At 36.9% G+C, this 21,408-nt stretch overlaps 1 protein-coding gene across 8 annotated transcripts in view; it reads left to right on the top strand.

Annotated features, from left to right (window-relative positions):
* Nucleotides 1-21,408, top strand: part of LOC311437337 (potassium voltage-gated channel subfamily KQT member 1-like) — a 533,151-nt gene that overhangs the window by 328,580 nt on the left and 183,163 nt on the right. The window contains exon 18 of one of the 8 annotated variants that reach the window (XM_084520426.1): nucleotides 11,032-11,050. The exons of the other annotated variants lie outside the window; for them this stretch is intronic. Coding sequence (XP_084376552.1) covers nucleotides 11,032-11,034 — 3 coding nt within the window. The 3' untranslated portion in view covers nucleotides 11,035-11,050. Of the gene's footprint in view, nucleotides 1-11,031; nucleotides 11,051-21,408 lie in introns of those variants that run through there. 8 annotated transcript variants of the gene reach the window in all.

Below are 21,408 nucleotides of genomic sequence, written 5' to 3'. Positions count from 1 at the left end.
AGAAGCCTTTCATTACATAAGAATGTAAGAGTTAGGCTTCTTGCCCCCTCACCCCTCCCTTTCACCCCCCCCCCCAAAAAAAAAAAAAAAGAAGAGAGAAATAAAAGCAGTTTCTCCCTCTATCGTGTAACATCTAATGATCATTGTTAGAACGAAATCAGAAAATGTGAGGCTGTGATGTCAAAGGATGGGTTTCCTTTGACTTTTAGCTCTCTTAGTGTCAGGGAATGAGCTTCGCAGGAAAAGACGGTTTATCTAAGGTAACTTTTAAAGTGGATTGGTTCCTTGTGTGGACAGTCTCATTCAAAGTGAAAACGGCTTTCATTCAAATTAGCTCAATTACTTTAAAGGAGATATATGGCTCTTTAACCTCTATATGTTTTGTGAATTCACACCACTAGTTTATTCAGATTTCTTGAATATGCTTGTATAGAGACACCAACAATATGGGTTTGAAAATCTAGCAAATGTAAAAAAATAAAATAAAATAAAAAAATTACGTTGTGTGAGAAATGTTGCTAGCACTGTAAATACTTAATGGCAGTTTTTTGTGGTCTCCCGACTGCTCCATATTTATGAAGTAAAAAGGTCAGAAAGTTATTAGTGTCTGGCAGTGGCCTGGTTTTAACACAGTATGCTGTGGATTTGATAACTTTTGATTTTAAGGCCTTAATTTTAGTACTGCTGATGTATCAGTGTAAGAAGAGGAATGTTACGAGACATGTCTGTGTACACAGCAGATACTGCAATGAATGATCTCTGTTGCAGGTATCTGCTTATGCTCTGCTCTTACATCTTAAACCTGTAGACCAAACTCTTGATGATTCTAAATACTAAAATATTCATCAATACTGCCTTGATTGTAAATGCTCAGAGATGATGGAGCAACATGGTTTAGCTTTATCATATTAACTGTCTGGCATGTGTTAACCAGTCTGTAGTGGAAATTTACAACAACGTTCTTGGAACAGTCCTGCAAGTTAAAAAATATATATATATATTTAAAAAAAAAAAAAAAAAAAAAAAAACAACACCAAAACACACAAACACACAATGGTGTAGCCAACTTAACATGATTTAAGCATAATCTAAATATAGTTTTTGCAAGCTCAAACCATTCATGTGGGCAAAGCCTAGCAAAGCCTAGCTGGTCTTTTGTCTGAGCAGTTAAACCATAGTGCTTTAACTGACCACATGTTGTATGGGAACTGGTGATTTCTACCTCTTTACTCATTGTTCTGGAGAAAACAAACAGAAGGGAATAAAAATATGTCAAGATATTTTCATAACATGATGCTATGAAGCATATTCAATCATTGCAACTTCCTTTTCATTCTCAAATCAAGCTACAAATGTAAAATAAAACACCAGAAGTCTGATGGAACTCAGTGCCTTTGTTCTTCCAGTACAAATTAGCCTTCTGGTAGGTGACTTTATTTTTATGTTTCTGCCAAGAAAGTAGACAAAGTGAAAAAAAAGGGCAAACATTTGTTGTGGGGTTTGTTTTGTTTTCATGCTTTTTTGTTTTGTTTTTAGTATTTGTAACTTTTTTGCACATTAGGCTAAAATATATATGTTTACGTAGTGAAAACAAAGTTAAGCATCCCAGATATCTCTATTTTAATAGGACAATAGAAGCAACTGCATCCTGCTGTCAAACTGTTTCCCCTAAACTATTTTCCCAAGTCTCATGGGATCTCTTGCTTTAATAGTTTACTACATAGTAGCTGCTATGTGCCCAAATGTGGAATAATATTGGAGTCAGGAAAGACAAGCTGGGTTTCAACCTCATAGGAAAATAAATGAAGCAAGGGCATGTTTGACATCAGGCTCCAGCTGGTGGTGAAAAATGATCTCCCCCTTGGAACTAGAAAACCTTTGGGATCAGCCTAATCCCTCTGGAGAAATTATTTTAACATTCAGTCACCCAGTACAGTCATGGCGGCCTCCCAGCCAAATGACATATCTGATAACATGACACATTTTTGGACAAAGGCCAGTTGGTGTAGACTGATAAAAAGGCAATACAGATTTCTATGATACAATCTGTATCAATAAGCTATTACTACACTTCTAGCCCAGACTGATCTTTACCACCAGCATTTTCCAGTTCATTTGTTTTTGTTGTTTCTCTGAAAGGGAGTTAGAAAGTAATTCAACCATTCATAGATGTGTGGTTTTTTAGATAAAGCCATATTAATGTTTGGGGTTTTTTATATATATAAATTTTGAAAAGGAGGGAGAAAGAATTGTGCATTTATGATGGTTAAGATAAACTTTGTTCCCTTTGATTTTTCGTTGCTATTTGAACTAAAATGCTGGATTTGCTGTACAGAAAGCATAGGCACAGGTGTCTGAAGTGGTTACTTAGTGATAGAAAAAAGTTTTGAGGCAAAAATATCTCAAAGGCTCTATGATAACAATCTTACATTCATTTTGCATAAGCAGTGTTGTCTGCACCCTCTCTTTTGTGGCTGTCATGTCTCCATATGTAATTTAAGGTAACAAGGAAGAGGTAAGAACACTAATGTATAGGATGAAGCACCATGCAAGTCCACATAGAGTTGAAATACACTTGTATCACTTCACTTTTAAGCGCTGCAGAGCTGACTGGAAAGGGATGAAATGTATGGTGGCGGTTTCCAGACAATATGTGAAACTTTTTGGCAACATCAATGCTGTGCAAGGCTGTTCCCATTAACAAGGCATGTTGCACAGTGTAAGTTTACCCATAACAGTTTTCAACCTGTTTTTCCCTGAATAGGACATAAAAAACTTACTTTGTTGTGGTCAACATTAATGACCTATTGTGGTTCTTTTCATATAAATGTTGAGATTTTTAGAGAAAGAATGGAGCTTCTTTCCCAACACGTGATATGTGCCATTTGGCCGACCTTTTCCTTAGTTTGATGGCAGGATTTAATTTTAAATTGTGGTATGTAGCTATTGACAGATTCTTTTGAAAAATATTAAGAGGGAGATTGGTTCCAAGATGATGTTCTAGAGTTGGCATTAGTTTCTTTTTAAAATTGTAAACTAATGCTTCTTTATGATGAAATGAGTATTCTTCCTTTTTCTTTTTTTTTCAAAATTAGAATGAAAAATCTTGGTGTGTTGCGTCCAACTGCACGGCAACCTATAAATAAAAACAGGAGAGAAAAGAATCTACAAATGAAAGGTTAGAAGGGAAAGCTGTGTTGTCTTTGAAAAAAGAAATCTATTAGGTATTTTTATAATTATATGACAGTCTTATTTATGTGGTATTTACAGTTATGATTTATGTCCATATTACCATAACTATTTCCACACTTATAGACAACATGTGATAATGTTGGGAGCCAAAAGCAACCATTTGGTAGCATTTAATAAAATGCAGAAACACTAAGAGAAAACAGGGCAGTAAAACAGAACCCTTGTGAGCTTTATCCATCTGGATAATGTGAGCCAGAACAAAAGTGTTGTCCAATGTAAACAAACGTAGAGGTTGGATTGTGGTGGTAAACTCTTTATAAATTTAAAAACTCATTTTAAAGTTGGGAGCTAAAAATGATGGTGTCAGAGAAGAGTGGTATTTCCCTATCATCTTCTTCCTCCAGGATAACAGAGAGATGGATGCTAGTGAATCTGACTCCTGCTGTGATTACATCAAGAGTCATGAAGTAGTAAATTATTTATTATGACCGTGCCTGCAAGTACCACTCTAGTGAAAGCTGTGTCAGAATTTCCATTATAAACCTGTAATTTGTGGGTGGGTTGATCGGCATAACTGAACTGCATTAAAAAAGGGGAGGTCAGGAGAATGAAAATTGTTACTCGAGTCACAAAATGTGCAGGATACATTTTTGAAGTTTCAAGAATATGTCTGAATTAAACCCAATAAATGCCTTTGCTAAGAAAAACATATTTTGGCACTAAGGTGTTTGTGGGTTATTTGCCCCCAGTTGCTTAAACATTGAGTCATTTTGTAATATAAAGCTTTACAGAAGGCTTTTTGCAAATGGGTATTATGTGGGTTTTCTTAGCTACTAAAACAGGCTGATAATTCTTAAAAGTAGGCATCTGAGATGCATTGTTATTCCTTGTTGTAAACAGGAAAAGTGTTTCTCATCCTGACCCTTTATTATTTGCAAATATGCATGGACAGTGTTGATTTTTGTGGTATATCTCCTCAGCACAAATAGAGGGAGAGGGGGAGTGTCAAAATTTAACATGTCTAATGTGATTGAAGTTACTTGTAGATCTCTCATGAAAGAGTATTGTACATATTCTTGGAGCACGTTCTGTCCAAGGAGATGGACAGGAGGTTCACAATGAGAGATGTTGTGAATATGTAGTTGGGATAGGGTGCTAGTAAACACAAAGTACAATCTCATTTATTCAGTGCAGTCAAGTACAAATCCATCAATTCTGCACCTTGCCCATGAAGTCATTGGGTTTTTTTATTTTGAAGTTATTGCCTAACAAAAATATAAAATCAAATCAAATCAAATCAAATCAAATCAAATCAAATCAAATAAAAACACCCTAAAAGTAATCTAATTGCAGCTGAAGCTTCAAGGCAAATTGTGCCAGTGAAGATACTTAGGATTTGCTCAGGTGTAAATTACAGCAAATTTCTTAAGTGGCATTAAACAGGATTCCCTCTCATGTTCTCACATCCTGCTCAACAGTAGTGAAATGACAGAGATGAGGTGAAAGCAGAAATGGGACTCAAATAGTTCAGAATTATTCTGAGTGAAATTATATTTTTCATCTGTTATGTCTAAGAAGATCTTTCTTGTACGCTGGGGATTTAAGGAACCATAGATCTGAAGTTGTGCTTGTGTTCTAGTACTGAAGCATCAAGACACTTTTTTAGTCTGAAGATCAAGTAATGCTGATTTAACAGCTTAGATCTTAGCTGCACAGCTTTTCTACTTTGCTAGATGACTTCTTAATGCAGAGAGGAACTATGGCAGCCTGGACTTCTTTTGACCATTTTGCTTGGTTTTACATTTGAGATAAACCATGTTTAACAAAGAAGGAGAAGGAAGGGCCAGTTTTGAACTGCCTGGTTGTAATGGTAATATCTAAAGGATCAGAAAAAAATAATATCTGACTCTGAAATACCTTCCAGGCAAAAGGAAAGAACAGAGATAGATCATATATCCTGAAGCATATCTGAACGAATCCTGCCTGTGTTCTTCCCTTATGGTTCTTATTACGAAGCCTACTTTACTTATTATAAATGGTACTTGGTAGCACCCTTCTATTATTAAGGTTGTACACCACTTTCCATTATAAAACGCTTTTTTTTAGTTGCTTACATCTTTGCCAAACTTGAGCCATCTGGGCTGGAATTTTCCAAGGCAGATGTCTGCCTCAGGCTGAGTTTTTTTTGGAAAATTTATATATGAGTGTGGGTCATCCTTTCTATATCACAGTAACCTGACCCACTGTAAAGATTCTCCCAAAAGTAAACATAAAAACGTTGATGGAAAACACTTGAGCCTCTTCTAAATTTGAGCAAGAAAATTGGACAGAAATGGAACATTATCTGCCAGTCTTGAGACCCAGAGGCCTGATCCAAAAAATAGTGAACTCAGCAGGAGGCTTTCACATGGATCAGGCCCTGATTTTTAACGGGTGAGGGAGCAAAGAGTTTCACATAGTGAACATTTGCCAGGATGCAATTCACCACCATAAATCAAATGTTAAATAATTCTGAAGCCCAATAAACGAGCATGCAGATGGCAGTCTGCTCCCCAGTGATTGCACTGACTGTTGATTAGGATCCAGCTTGAATAGTTCAATCTCATTTATAGCAGTCCCAAGAATTGTTGTGATTAGGCAATTGGTACATTCTCATTGCTTTTCTGCTCTCTTGGCTGAATCTGCTCTAGTGGAACCAAAACCACCCAGCAAACTCTGCCCATGACATCCTGGAGCATGCTGGGGCAGGGAGAGTCAGGGGCTCATGTTCACATGCTGCATAGCAGCCTGAAGTCAGTTTGCAGGTACCTTACATTTAATAACAAACAAAGAGAGTTGCTCATGGAAGATGTACTCTATACTAAGTCTCCTTCATGAAAACATGCAGATTAACTGTGAATACTGAGATAGAAACAGAAAAGTGATTTAGGGCTGCTGGTAAATAATGAAGCCTTAGGGGAATGGAATCTTTCACTGGCTATTACCATGCTGGAAGTCTAATCCACATTGATGTGCCTGGGCTGTTTAACCTGCAGGGAACCTGACTGCCAAAACTGCTTATAGCCACTTCTGCTAGTTCAGTTGAGGATGCCTTCCACTGAAGCTGTGATTAATGCAGCTGAGGTTCAAGAGTCCACCCAGGTGCAGCCCACACTTGTCTTAGTTGACATGAAATTATTAATTCAAATTGGCTTGATATTCTAGGGAAAAAAAAAATAATCATACTTGCAGGAATTAATATCAGATGATGGAGCCTTCAGTTATTAAAAGTTGCCTCTTGCATTATGCAGATAGCAAAGGGGAGCAGAGTTTCAAGGCTGTATTCAGACTGAATAGCCTGATCTACAACCCTGTTCTGACTTGTGCCTTACAGGGAGTACATTGCTAGAATCGAAGCAAACCATTCTTCCCCCAGTTTGATGAAGGAGCAATATGAAATGCTGTCTTGATTGTATAAAGGGAACTGAAACCTTCAAAATATAATCATCAGTTTTTAATCAAAATTGAGAAAGGGTCATAAACTTCAAGCTGTTATCTTCTTGTAATTTCTGAGAAAACGGGTTCTTGAGTAAAGGACAGTTTTTTTGCTAATCCCCCAGATCCCAGCAGAAATGATTGCAGTGTGTTTGGCTCTTCTCAGGTGCTGGAGAGTCTGGCCACAAAGGTATAGGAAACAAAGCTCTGTTAGTTCTGCTTGCGAGGCAACAAAACAATTTATTTGCTCATGGCAGGTGAGAAATTTTATTTTTACCTTAAGAATATTCTGGAGATCTTATTTATTTATTATAAAAACTCAAGTCCTCCCACAGTGAGCTTTGAGTTGGAATTCCAAAGAATGTCAGACATCACATCAATTATAAGAATTTTTATTTCCACCTTTCTATATGCGTAAAGGTTATTCCAAATCAGCTTAAAGTTCTAAGTGGTAGGTCATCCTAGATCCCAAAACAAAATGCCTTCATTGAAAGCAAAATATGAAAACTAAGTATTTTGACATTTTTCTAGCATCTTCAACTAACAAAATAAATAAATTTATCAAACCAATCTTTTCTTATGAAGATTTTTTTAATTGCTATTTTCTGATTAAAATAAATTTTATTTAAACAATTTTAATGGGCACCAATTGTTGCCAGTGTTAAATTACTTAATTTTGAAGGCTATTTTCAAATATAGGTATGTAGCTGTCCTTAGCTGTTTATGGCTGTATGCTGCAAATGCTGCCCTACGGACAAGTTGAGAGTTTTATACTGGAACATTTGGAACACTTCTCCACCTGAAAATGACAATTTGTTTCCAGTGGAACATTTTTTGAAAAAGTGTCACATTCTGTGGAAATGTACTTTAAATCATAGACTGAAAGCAAGGATTTCCAGTTTTCCACTTCAAGGGAACATTTGAAAATCAGAATTGGGTTGAAATACTCTGTTGTTTTTTTTGATCCCCCCCCCCCCCCCCCCATAGGATCATTGCAGTTGAACTGTTTTTTGTTGTTGTTGTTGTTTGTTTTCTAATTCATTTGTTAAATATTGTTATTATTTTATTCTTTCAGATTGAAAGAGTACAATTCTTCATGAAAACAAAGTAATTTTTTCTATAGAAAAAATACTAATTTTCCTCTAGTCCTCCTTACTTCAGCATTGCTGTGATTATTTCACTTACCACAGTTTTCAGCTTAGTAATTTAAAAGTAATTTTTTAATACGATTTGAATGTCATATACAATATTTATTCTAATAATTCCTCTTAATTAAGGAAAATACACTGGGAAAAAAATGTGATTCAAGTGATTACCAGACTAGCAGTCAGATTCATGTTTCATGCAGGAACTGCAATGCTGAGTCAGAGAAAACATCTGGTTAGCCCTGGAGCCATTCTCTCACTGTTGATCACCAGTATCAGATACGAAGGGGTGGACTAGAAGAACAGATTGAGCCTGAATTGCTAGAAGCAGTCTTTGGGTGTTTGAATGGATTATATATAATACACAGTACAAACAATACTGCTGTATGAGGCACTTTACAGCATGACAGTTTTGTAAGAGTCCAAAACAAACCAAAGCAATAATATGTACTGGAGTACTGGGGTGACCTGCCCTGACAAGCTGGCTGTGTCTATGGATGAAAATATTCACCCGTCTTAATAGTAAATTCTTAAAAAGGCCTTCAGTTAAGATTTATGAGGTAAGGGAAGAAGAGAGAGAAAGTCAAGAAACTGAGAAGCTCTTTCTCCCTATACTTACTGCCACTTTGTTACTTGCAACACATAGTTTTACATTTTATATAGCAGCAAAATAGTGAGCAAATCAGTAATACATACTTATTTCTGTAAAAAAATCCCTTTTCCTACTAGTAAATAATGTTGGTAAATGGCATTCATATTCTTCCTGTTTAGAAGCTTGGTTTTGATTTCAGTGCTGTGTTCTGGCAGGTTTTAGTAAAACACATGTTAGCCAATGTGTCTGGTACATGCTGCAGCCTTTCATGACCAGGAGGAGAGAACTGGGTTACAAGTCTGAGAGGTTAGTTTGAGTGGAGTACCTCAGATCTCTCTGATCACATAGGTACTTTCTTAGTTTATCACAAGCTTGATCCTCGCATGCATTATTGTGCAATACCAAAATACAATTTAATAATATTAAATTGCTAGGTGTTTTTTCTAGTGATTTATTTATGGTCTTGTAATTGAAGAACAATGGCCTTTTGATTATCAGCAAGTGTTTTTCTTCAGGTTAATGTCTCTGAGTGGAATCAATATGATATTGAACAGACTGAATTTAATTCAGTCAGTGAATAGATGGAAAGGAAGGAAACAGGGTCTGGTGGCTCATGTGCTGAGCTCCAGCTTCAGAAAGCCGGGGTCTTCTGCCAGAGAATCTCAGCACAAATGCAAAAAAAAAGGCATAGTCTTCCCGTCTATAAACCAATACTTTGTTACTTCACTCAGTATAAGGTACTCAAATACTATGGTACAAGGAGTTATATAAATACACTATCTAGATTCATATCACACATCATTTACAGGTCTTCCTCAGACTCAGATAATGACTTCTTAAGAGTCCAATGCCCTTCTGTGGACTTAACATTCCCAAACATGTCTGCTTCAGTCTCTATTTGAACGTAAAATACCTCTCTCTCCCCATGAAGTAACCTACCCACAGCTGCATCTGCAATTCTCAACAGTTGGCATTCTCAATTCTGAAATGTTGTGGTGCCATAAGATTACTCGGGATCACAGGACGATTCAGGTTGGAGGGGACCTCAGAAGGTGGTTTAGTCACTGCAGCACCCCATTGCTTCTACTCTGGGTATAACATACTTCTCTAGTAGTAACATGTAGCACTTATACAAAGAAATAATCTTGCAAAATGTGCTGTCAGTATTCGTTCATGCAGAATGGATGTTGTGAAGTACTGGACTGGCAGATCTGTGTTTCAGAGACCTGCAGCCAACAGCTGAATTGTGTGTATGGAACATGGCAGTTGCTTGGGCCTTGTGATTTTAAAAACCTGATGAGTAGAAGTACTGAAATTCTGCGATATTTTCTCTTCTGAAAAAATTCTGACAGAAACAGAAGTCTATAACTGATAAAATGGGCCATTTTTTTTCAGTTTTTCAGGAAGTGAAGGATACAGCAATGGCATGTAAAGCGAGTTTAACATGTATGGAAAGTGGCCAAAATACTGTCATTCAAAATGCGGGCTAGTGCAGGGCCCGGTTGTCTGCTGCCAGGTCTGGTTAAATGTCTGCTCAGATTTCCATTTGAATCTGAGATATAGCTCATATAGCTTTGCTGTCTCTTCAAGATTAGAAAGTGTAGTCTACCAGCTCAGTGGTAGTATCCTAAGTCTCCTACTACTACGTTTGTTTCTGAAAGCTGCAGTATCTGGAGATGTGTAATTATGTGCACACTCTTAAAATTGCTAGTTTTTAGCTCTCACTGTGGAGATACACATAAAAAGCAAGAACCCTGAAGCCTCAAAAATCGAAAGATAAATAGGATGAATATCACATATATAGTCTTTATGTAAAATATCAGTTTTTTAAAGAGTCTAGTTATCAGATACTGGTAAGTATTACTACAGACTGCCCAAGGGACACAGAAAAGACATCTGAAAGGCAAAGTAAATGTTCAAAAATAGAACACTCTGGCCTGTTTGCAACCATAAGTGCACTGCCAGCTGCTTTCAGTTAGAATGTTTAGCATTAAGTGCAGGTATCTTCCAAGCAGCAGGCACTGCCATGAGGACAGTACCCTAGGAGGCAGCAGAAGCCCATGTTCTCTCTCAGAAACTCAAAACACACAAACCTTTGAATTTCCTACTCTGCAGAACTTACATATCTGGAGGGTTACTAAAGCCACAATGAGCAAGTCATCTTGCTTGTCAAAGGCTGCACCGGTAACCTGTGAAAGACTAGACCTATCCATCTACAGCAAGACTGGGTGCCATGCAAAAAACATTCACATCTTTGTGCAGTGCTCAGTTTGCCTAGGTATTTGACAGATAGAAGGAATAGCCATTGTCTCTGTGCAGGTTTCAAAAAATCTGTAAAATCTGAAGGAGGATGGTCCTTCGTGAGTACCCAGGAACTGAAGAATTGGCAGTCTCTCACCAGCACCAGCACACATGCTTTAAATTAATCTGGGCAAGTCACTTAGAAACCATTTTTGTGGGGCAGAAGAACTATATCTAAAGAGTCACCATAAAACATAATTTATGATTACTTTAGGAATGGGATAGCCATCTTCAGAATTGCATGCCTAGATAGCCAATACCATAGTAATACCCTGAGGATTTGCATTTCTGGGACCCCCTTAGTTCTGACCTGTTTGTGCCCCATAGTGACTACAGGTGTGCGGTATAGAGGAAGGCTGGAAGATGAGATCTGTCCAAGAAGCTTGAGGTTGGTGGTTTGACAGAGGAGGAGGATGGAGGGGAAACGTGGAGGCACACTTACTGGATTTAGAAACTGCAAGCAAATTAGATTTTTCTTAAAGAGTTTCAATGCCTGACCTCCAAATTATGCTTCAGAACGTATTTCATTTGAGCCTGGTCCTGTAGTCTTGCATGACTGTCTTATTCAACATTTTTTGCTGTAGTCACGTGTAAACTAGTTATTCATTTGTACAGATTTGGTTTACCTTTTGCATTTTTGCATCTACTTTTTTTTTTTTTTTTTTTCTGGGTATCTTTTGCATCTTATTTTTTCCAGCCTCTGTTTTTTTAGAGTCGATAAAGTACTTTCAGATTTCTATGAATACTGAGTATTGTTATCATTTTTGACCGGAGCTTTTACTAGATATTGTCAGCTCTCCCTCTGTAGCACATTGTGAACTCATTATCCTCAGGAAAAACAAACAAACAAACAACAAAAACAATAACAAAAAGCATTTCAGATGTTTAAAACATTTATTTCCAGTCCTAGCTACAGAGTAATCACCACTGTTGGGATCACTGCAAGTCAGATCCTGGAATCACAATGAAGTTTTGCCCTGAGCTGGGATTACGAAAATAGACTTTTGCTCCTATAGTAAAGCATATATGCTTGGGGGTGACAGGAACTGCTACACTGTGATTTCCTTAATTGGCTTGGAAAGTAAAATTAAACTGCTTGTATTTGGAAAGTAATTTTCTGTCCCCAGAATCTCTCTGCTTCATTTACTTAATTTTGCTAGATGTTTGGGCAGGCTGACCATAGCTCAGACTGACTGGAGTAATGGTTATATCATTCAGCAGAGAACTCCCTTGTGTGAACAGAATTTTGTTTGATTTTTTTTTTCTCCTCTATCTTTCTCCTCCAAGGCTAGACACACAGATGGAGGTCACAAAACAGAATTAAGCTTAGAATTTCTTGTTAATGAGGTCATTTATGTCAGAGCAGGAAATGTACAAAATAGCACAGGATAGAAAAATCTAGACACTCTAAAACATGCCAACAAATTTGTTGCATGCATTACTCCTTTAATATACCCTCAATGTAATCTATGGATACCACAAATGACCACATTCTGTTTATGTATGTAAAAACTCCTATATATGTAACACTAATCATAGTAGCAATTTTACTAGTGGGAAAAGATTATTGTGGTCTTTTTATATAGCATATAGGTTTACTTAGAATGAGTCCTTGCAGAAGAATGCAGAACCATGAAAAACTGTTAAAATTTCATGATTATATCATTTTCATATTTAAAGAATACTCCACGTTAAGTTATAGCTCAAAAATTACACTGCTCATTCATGATTTTTTTTTAATTTATAATTGGCTGCTTCCAAAACTGTCACAGTAGGAGGAAAAAAAGTTCATTTTACTTGGCGTGTGCAGTGTTGCTATTCCTGTGTTCATTTGGCTTGGCTCGGGTAATGAAATGCTGCAGTCTGAAATAACTTTTTATATGTTGACATGTGCATTTAACTAGAATAAGCAGGCAGAGTGGACCAAGTTGGATTCAGCAATGAACAAAATATATCTAGTATTGCACCTTTTAATATATCAGCACACATTTATGACTCTTTTAATTTCTTCATTGTAACAGCATACAGGCACCTCCTAGCTGCACACAGCTCCAGCACAAAGACTTGAAGAAAGATGCTATTTCAGCAAGTTAAGATTAATAGGGGTAGGAGGGAAGGGGAAAAAGAAATGAAGGAAACTAAGGGACACAATTTCCTCTCTTGCAGATAAAGTTGAGAGAGCTGAAGACTCGTTATTGATCTTTTGAAATATATTTAGGCAAAAGCCTGTTGTTTTCCAGGGCAGTGCTCTTCCCATTGCCAGCGGCTGTGAGTGCTGGGTGCAGGGAGATGACAGCTTTGCTGCAAACAAAGCCTTCCACCCTGCAGGCTTCAGGCTTAGTGCAGAATAGTTCATTGCACTTCTAAACTGTGACTTTCCTCCAAGCCCTACTCATAGTTTGATTTGTGGTTGTGTGGCAACATCTAGACCTTACACAGAGAAAATCCCAAATGCTCACGGGGGTTTAGCACAAGTGCTGAAAGAAAATGAGTTGAGTAAAAAGAATGCCAATCACATTTTTTTAGGCAATCCCACGATTCTGAATATCTTTTTTAGTGCCCTAGCCATTGTGTTCTCATACTTTACTCTAGAAATGTTGAAATGCGTGTATATTTACTGGCCATTGTTCCTGAGGGGGAAAATAAAATTTCTATACTGACAGTACACTGACATGGGGCTGACCTATAGCTGCAGCAAGACTGCACAAAAGCTATGTGATGTGAGACGTGTGACTGGGAAGCACACATTAAAGGTCAGCACAGCATAGTTCTGTGCTTGTTTTGCAAATGAGGTGAAAGACACCTTATTCAGTTATAAACAGGAAACCTGGGCCAAGTTTGTAGAGGTTCACGCCCAGGGCCACTCCCTAGAGGAGCCAAAGCTTGATGTACTTGTCAAGATGAAAATCATGACACACCCCATGATTTGCACATTGTTGGGACCTGCTCCTAACCACATCTCAGCCGGGCTTTCAAGATTTTGAATGTTAAAATTTTATGCATAAAGAACTAGGTGTCAACAAAAACAAAACAAAACAAAATCCAGGTCAAAAATGAGGCATAACGGAAACTGAAAAATGTGGTGTTCAAAGTCCAGTTTTATGCTCTGCAACATTATCAGAGTGAAGTTGAACAAAAGCAAACATGTTACAAGACAGGAAGAATAAAATTTGTTGTCCATTTTGCAGATACCTTCTCATCCATCTTTCTTTAAATATAATCTTTTGTATATATATGTTATTGAGGACTGTACATATACCACATCTGCCTTTTATACTTCGTTCAAATGCCATTGAAATAATTTTCTTTTGTTTGTTTTCTCATTCACCCCTCTTGCTCTCATAATGAATTCTAAGTAGAATTTTATTGAGAGTGTCTTCAAAAGTTCCTATTAACCTAAAAATTGAGGATCTCAATCTGCATGGCATAAATGCATGAGATACCTACAGTGCAAGCTTAGAATGAACACAGAAATATTCACACAGCTGCTAGGCTGGTAGGGCCGTTATACAAAGTAATGCATATTTTGTGAGGAGATACAGTAATGCAGAATAGTGCAGTATAGGAAATGAACTAATAATTTATAGATAAATCAGTCATAAACTGCATGACTTCATAGGTATATTTGTATTTTTGGTGAGTTGGTGTATGGAAATGTATGTTTTACATGACATCTGTAGATCTTACAAATAGCCATTTCCATGTTTAAATCCCAAGAAGATCTATGTTTTTTCCGGTTTCCACTTTTACCTTTTTGTTGAGTAGGAATGAAGATGTTAGCTGTCTTCTGATACCTGCATGTTCTGTTGATGTGTACCTGTGAGATACCTGATACACTTTAATGAAAGTCAAGTAAGACTTTGATGTTAATGCTTCCCCCACCCCACCTCAATGATGAAAACTGCTATCAAGAACTGAGGAATTAGTATCCAGTTTTAGAATAAATCCACATTGTCTCTTTTTTTGTTAAGTGTTTACCTTTCATGGAGTGGAGGTGGTGGAGGACAATAATCAAATAACCAGCGTGAGCCATCTTTGGAACAGATTCATAGTTTTCAGTGAAATAGATTTTGGCTTTTATGTCATTTGGGATAAGTGTTCAAATGTAGCATTCATTAGCATTTTAATAATCTGAGTTTTACATGTCTGCACACATTTTATTTCTAAACCATCTCTACTCCTGCCTCCCAAACCATTAATGAGGTTTGCTGTTCTTAAAATAGCAGTTGTGTTTGGAATACCTAATTGCTGGGTTTCTGTTGTTACTGCCTTGGTACATTGGTCGAAAAAAGAAATGCAAAGGGCAGCCCACATCTTCCTGTGTTCAATAGGTACCTGTGTTCTCCAGCTGGTTGTCTTGCAGCTTTCATGTTCCTGTGGCTGAGGAGCTTCACTGCCTGTTTCAGCCATGCTGTGTTCAGACCTCTCAGTTATAAGCAGCAGAGACTCAATTGATTGAGACTGTAAAAAGGCTGCCTTTTTTTTTTTTTTTTTTTTTTTTTTTGAGCTGAGTGATTTATTTATTTATTGCATCTAGATTTATTTATTGCCAGTGTCAAAGAAAATATTGTACTTAAGGCCTATTCATCTTCTCCTAATGTTCTCTGCACATTTTAGCTGGCCCTGCACAGAAATATTTCCCCCCTCTAAGTCCACTTGATGATTGGAAAAAAAAACTCACAGGCAAACTGCTATGCTACCAGTACAATGTCATAATATTTCATAGATCATTTATAAATATTATTGCCAGGGTAAATAAATTTCTACTGAGTACTTAGTCTATCTCTAATAAATAGTTTATTTAAGCTTGTAAGAATGGTGACATTTCCCCTTGAATATCTTTGGCCTCTTAAAAAGTGTTAGTGCAGAGAGGAAAAAAGGGAAAAATAAACTGAAAAAATATACAGCAGATCTTTTGAATTTTTCTGTATTTTGGCTTGCTTAAATGGGTCCTCTTGTCAGAGTGCACGTCTCTGTGTGAAGCTGGTTACAGTGTTTGTTTAAAGTGTATCTCATTTAGCATATTGTTCCCTCTTTCCTTCTTTTTTTTTTTTTTTTTTTCTCTTTTATAGCTGCATACAGCTGAAATGGTGTTTGAGTGGGTTACCTCTAATATCAATAGTGATAATTAAATCCCTTTTTCTACTTTACCCTTTTGGGTAAGAACTCTTGGCTCTGGTATTGCTATTTCATTTTTTCATTTTTTGGTGATTTTGCATTGTTTTAGATTTATCATTGTTGTTTTTATTCCTATCTAATTAAAAATGTTGGGGTTTGGTTGGATTTTTAAATAGCGAAGACAAAGACCAGAAGCGGTAAAGGATTTTCTAGTATCCTTTTACTATGCTAAATATTTAGCACTGCATTTTGGACAGTAGACAATGGTTTCTTGATTGTGTGTGTGTTTGACAGCTCAGCAAAGGTGTTAACTCTCAGTTCCTTTCACACAAAAACTGAATAGTAAGAATAAATGCCAAAATATTCTTTTACATGCCTGCCATAAGATGTGTGATTTTGTGAAGGAGGAAGAACAGGACAGATGATTTCATTTGAAGGGATTTTTTCTATTGCAGTAACTGAGTATGAGAGAGAGAGAGAGAGAAAGAAGAGGAAGGAAGGAAGGAAGGAAGGAAGGAAGGAAGGAAGGAAGGAAGGAAGGAAGGAAGGAAGGAAGGAAGGAAGGAAGGAAGGAAGGAAGGAAGGAAGGAAGGCCGGCCCAGAAACTTCCAGAAATTTTCAGAAAACAATCCTGTTTAACAATAACAAGCCAAAGAACTATAGAGATGGTCAATACCTCTTTTGCAAGCCACTCCATACAGTCTCTGTCAGATGACAGGCAGTAACCAGGCCGTTTCCAGATACTCTTGGAACAGACAGGGCAAAACCTCAGCAAACTCCAAACAGATACAGGAGGAGAAGCATTTTAAAAGCAAGGGAGGCAGCTGGAGCTTGGCCAAAGATGTTGGTACAGAGAGCCTGGAAAATTTTTTACATACCTCAAACAAATCCCACATAAGACTAGGGGGAAGAGAAACAGTCCTTCCATGTGTTCTTTGTGTGACAAATGACAGCATCTCCTCAAGCAAAGCAGGAAATTCTCTGCACTTACAAGGTTATGACAATATAGGTGTGTGTCTCCTGTAGAATTTGACTTACACGTGATTTTGTCCTTTAAAGAGACTGGTAGAAGTGGTTAGCTCTTATGGCTTCGATTTCTTGGTTATGGTGCTTGTACTAATAGGTGGACTTCCACTCCACACACGTTTTTTTCCTCAGAATAGTTTCAGCTGTGTATTTATTTATTTATTTTGTCTCCTGGAAAACATCTCTTGGTCTTTGAGTGGTGGTTTCATTTATTTCCTTCCCAGAGTCATTTATTCTGAGGCTCTTGGTTGGTTTAGGCTGTGGTGTCTGTACATCAACAGACCTAGAACATTAATCTTGATCCCCAATGAGCAATGAGGATGACATCGAAAGGCAAAGAGAAAGTTTCACTAGTCTGTCAGAGTAAATATCTGATTTAAAAGACAGTAAAAGAAGGGAAGTAATTTTCAACCAGATGCATACAGATGGCTAAGAAAAACATGGTCTTCAATTCCAGTAGCATCAGTAAGTCTGGCAATATCATATGTGAAGTAACACACTTTGGGAGGACTTCTGCTCACATTAGTTACAAACTTACCAAACAGATGGCTGTACTTTTTGATTTTCCATCTCTGGAAGAGTGTAGAAGCTGGGGAAAATGTGCCCAAAGTATAAACACTGGCATAGTTTCAACAGTAAAGTTTTAGCATGGTTTTGCTATGCAGAGATGTGGGCTAGTCTGCATCCCTTGGCTTTAAGGACAGATCTCATGGTAACTGAGTGTCCAAACTGTGAAGCCTCACTGCTGCCCATCCCACTAGCATTTTCTACTGAAAATTTAAATCCTCCTTCCTCATTCTTAAACGACCCCACAGTTTCTGCAGATGTCACAGTTCAGCCAACACTTCATTCTTCATTCTCCAAGGAGGGGGGAGGCAGAGACCATAAACAACCGCTGCAAACAGCAGAATTGCCTTCTGACAATGTCTTCCAAGCTGCTGAGAGGTTTTATCACACCACCACCTTAGTCCCTTTACTAACTGTGCATATGTAGGATGGATAGCCTTGCAGGAAGGAAAGTTGCCTTCCAGCTATTGATTTTTATCTTCTTTATGGCCTTCCAGGCATGCAGGAGGCAGCATAAAGCTTTATGTGTTTAGTATCAGTGGAGTGTTTTAGTTTTGTCTTTTTCCTTTGTGGTCTTTATAAAGGCACATTTTGTAAGATTTCACTCCTAAATCCCTTTGCTGGTAGCAAGCTACATTCTGCTCAGTAAATATGTCATAGTGGCAAATTCCAGTTTTGGTCCTAGTAACAAATTTGTTTGACAACACCTTTAAGAATTGTCTGTTGCATATAGGGGAAAAACAGTTGGCCTTTCCAAAAGCAGACTCCAAAGCTTGGGAAAAATGATACTGTTGTGTGTTTTGAATATTACTGACCTTTGACAAAAGAAGTAGCTTGAAATTTAACTGATCAGTGAATATGACAGCCCCTGGAAAATAACTTCAGTATTTGCAAAAGCTATAAGAAAATCAGGTATATTTGCAAAATGAGTGTATACCTGTTTTGAAGGCATAGAGCTAATTAGATTTCAGTGCTGTAAATGATTAAAAGTTAGATTTGGGGATAAGTAGGTGTTATATCTTATGTGTTTGATGGATGTTTTTAGTCTAAAAAATTACAGATTTTAAAATTGTCAAGTACAATTTCCAGTTATTTAAATTCACTTAAAAGAAATAGCCAATATAGAGAAGTTCACATTTGTCTGGGCCCAAAATGGGGGCTGGAGCCTGTCTCTCACCTGGCTGAGGTCAGAGGTGAGTAGCCTGTTGGTCAATGAGGGCTCCAGTCCATTGCTTACGGATCTGAGCTTCTGTGAGTGGCATTAAAGGTTTCACAGAAAACTGCCAGGTGTCTCAGAAGGCAGGTTGAATGAGTAGGAGAGTTTCCTGGTGGCTCTGCCTTTGAGGAACCTCTCTCTCCATTAACTGAGGAAGAAGACCAAATGCCTGGTTTTAAATTAGACACCCAGCTTTCATATATCTACCATCAAACTGGACACATCCTAGTTATCTGGTCTGTAACTGAGCTCTGAACAGTGTTTGATGCTTTATTTTTTCATGTGTCCTAGCATCATGTCATTTTCTGGCAGCAGCAAGTCCTTGTAAAAATATGGCTGTGTATTTGCAGCCCAGCAGCACACATAGTATACAGCATTGCATAGCACAGCTCTCACCTTAGATTTCAAAGTCTGTTACTGCTGCAGCCAGTGGAGATGTACCAGTGCTAAATAGTATAAGGAAAATTTTTTGTGAAAAACAAAATAGGACTGAAGCAATAAGGGGTCATGTTCAGGAACTGAAAATAAAGTATACTATGCATCTCTCCTTAACAGTCTGCATTAAAAAATAAAATAAAATAAATAAAATAAAATAAAAAATAAAAAGACATAACGGCATGTTGAGCTTTGATTAGAACTGTGTGGAAGTACAATTCCTTAATTATTATTTTTATTTTTCTTTTTTTTTTTCTAATTGTCAATGCACATGGCTGATGAAAAATACCCCAATTCACCCAGAGAAAGGTAGCATTTTTCGTAACAGTAAACCAAGACCCTATAAATATCTATAATCCCAGGATCTAACCTCAGGAACAGCATGGCAAATGCAGTTTAGAAATCTTATGCTCAGTGCTACATCAGAACAGTGCTTTCTTTTTCTCCATCTGAGTTTTTAATAGTCATCTCAAGTTGAGATGACTGTCAGCACTTTCTTCTGGTAATACACAATTTTGCTAAATATATATTCTCTGTGTGTAGATATAAATACATACAAACATAGAGTACATATAGTTTCTGTAGTAAGTCAAATTCAATTTCTAGTTCAGTTTTTGGACTTATTTGGTGTGTATGTTACTGTAAATGTTGCTTTATTTTTATTTGCATTTGTCCAGTTGTTAGAAATTTTGTGAAATGATTTTACAAATGAATACTTTTTCAGTTCCTATGCCTGGATAGCTGAACTGTTTGTTTCTGTAACTTGGAACTCTGGCTTGGGTTAGGGTACAGAAGCAACACTGAATTTTGTGTTTTGGGGAAGTAGACTCTTGAACCTGAAATCATAATTAAATGTCAACAACAGACAATACTTCATTTTGGTAGTTAGTTGTATGTTTTTATAGATTGAAGGGGTTATGCAATGCAATGCAATAAGAAATATAGTCAGGTTAAGGATTTTCATTATTTTCCCCAGATAAACGTAATTGCATCTTTGGACAGCAGTGCCACACAGATTATCAAATGTAATAGCTTTGTACGATTTGATAATTTATGGGTAGCTAATGCACATTATTTAACATTTTCTAAAAATCAAACAAATTCCTCATGCCTCTTCATGCTTCAGAGCATCAGCCTCACCACTACAAAATGGATTTAGAAAGAAATTTCTGCTGTAGACAGTTAATTCCTTATAGCAGTCTACTAAAAATGCAGTCACCTCTCTGTGAGACATCTTCTGTTTATCTATCCCAGATGCTAGAACCTGCTTTCCTTTGAAAAAAATTACCACACAAGACCCTTTAAATGCTGTGACTAAAAGTTCTCTTAAGTTCAGGATAAGACTTTCAAAGATAACCAGACTTCATGATCTGTAACTGAAAGCATCCCCGAGAAATATAACAACAAATGTAAAAACATGGCAGAGGGTGAAGGAGCTGCAGTTGAGTTAGTGTGTAACCCAGCAGCTAGAAGAACTCTGTAAAGTAGAAACAGGCCAGAGTAATCAAAACAGCCCTTTGTGGTTTTCATGGTTGTGGTGGTGATGGTTTGGTTTGGTTCTGTGTGTGTGTTTTTATTATTGTTGTGTTGTGGTTTTTTTTGTTTGTTTGTTTGTTTGTTTTCTATCCAGAAGACTGTTCTACATAATAATAATAATAATAATAATAATAATTTTTAAAAAGATACTATTTAAAAAGATATTGCTGGCTTGGGCTTCTTATATGAGAGAACAATGTCTTAATCAAAAAGACAACTAACTTTAAGCCATTTTAACAAAATCATTTAACAGCTATTTAGGACATGTTTAACCACTGATTCTTCATGTCTTTCTGAAGAATCAGGTGATATACTCATGTGTAACTTACGGTGATAATATATTTTATATATTATATATTATATATATTATATATTATATATTATATATATTATATATTATATATATACGGTGATTATATATTATATATAATATATAATATCTATATATAATACCCTGCTCAGAAAATGCACAGCTATCCTAAGTTCATGCTGGTTGTTGTAAAACTGGGGTTCAAACTTTACTGAGATTATCTCTACCCATAGATTTCTTCTCCTCCAGAAAAGCAGTGGAAGGATGGACGGACCTGTAGCTGTAGACCCCAGCATTTCTGTATACAGTTTTTATCACACTGTCCAATCTCTAATATCCCACAGTGGTTCAATCAGATAGTTTCCCTTAGAAATGTACAGTTCCCCCCTCTGCAACTGCTCTCCAACCCATACTCTGACACAGTTAAATCAAATCCTCTCTAAGCTAATTCAATGACAAAAAAAAATTTGTTAACAGTTAAAATTGCCCAGTGGCT

The sequence above is a fragment of the Aythya ferina genome (assembly GCF_964211825.1).
Source record: "Aythya ferina genome assembly, chromosome: 1".
NCBI lineage: Eukaryota > Metazoa > Chordata > Aves > Anseriformes > Anatidae > Aythya > Aythya ferina.
The sequence above is the reverse complement of the archived record's forward strand: the minus strand, read 5'-3'. Positions and strand labels throughout refer to the sequence as shown.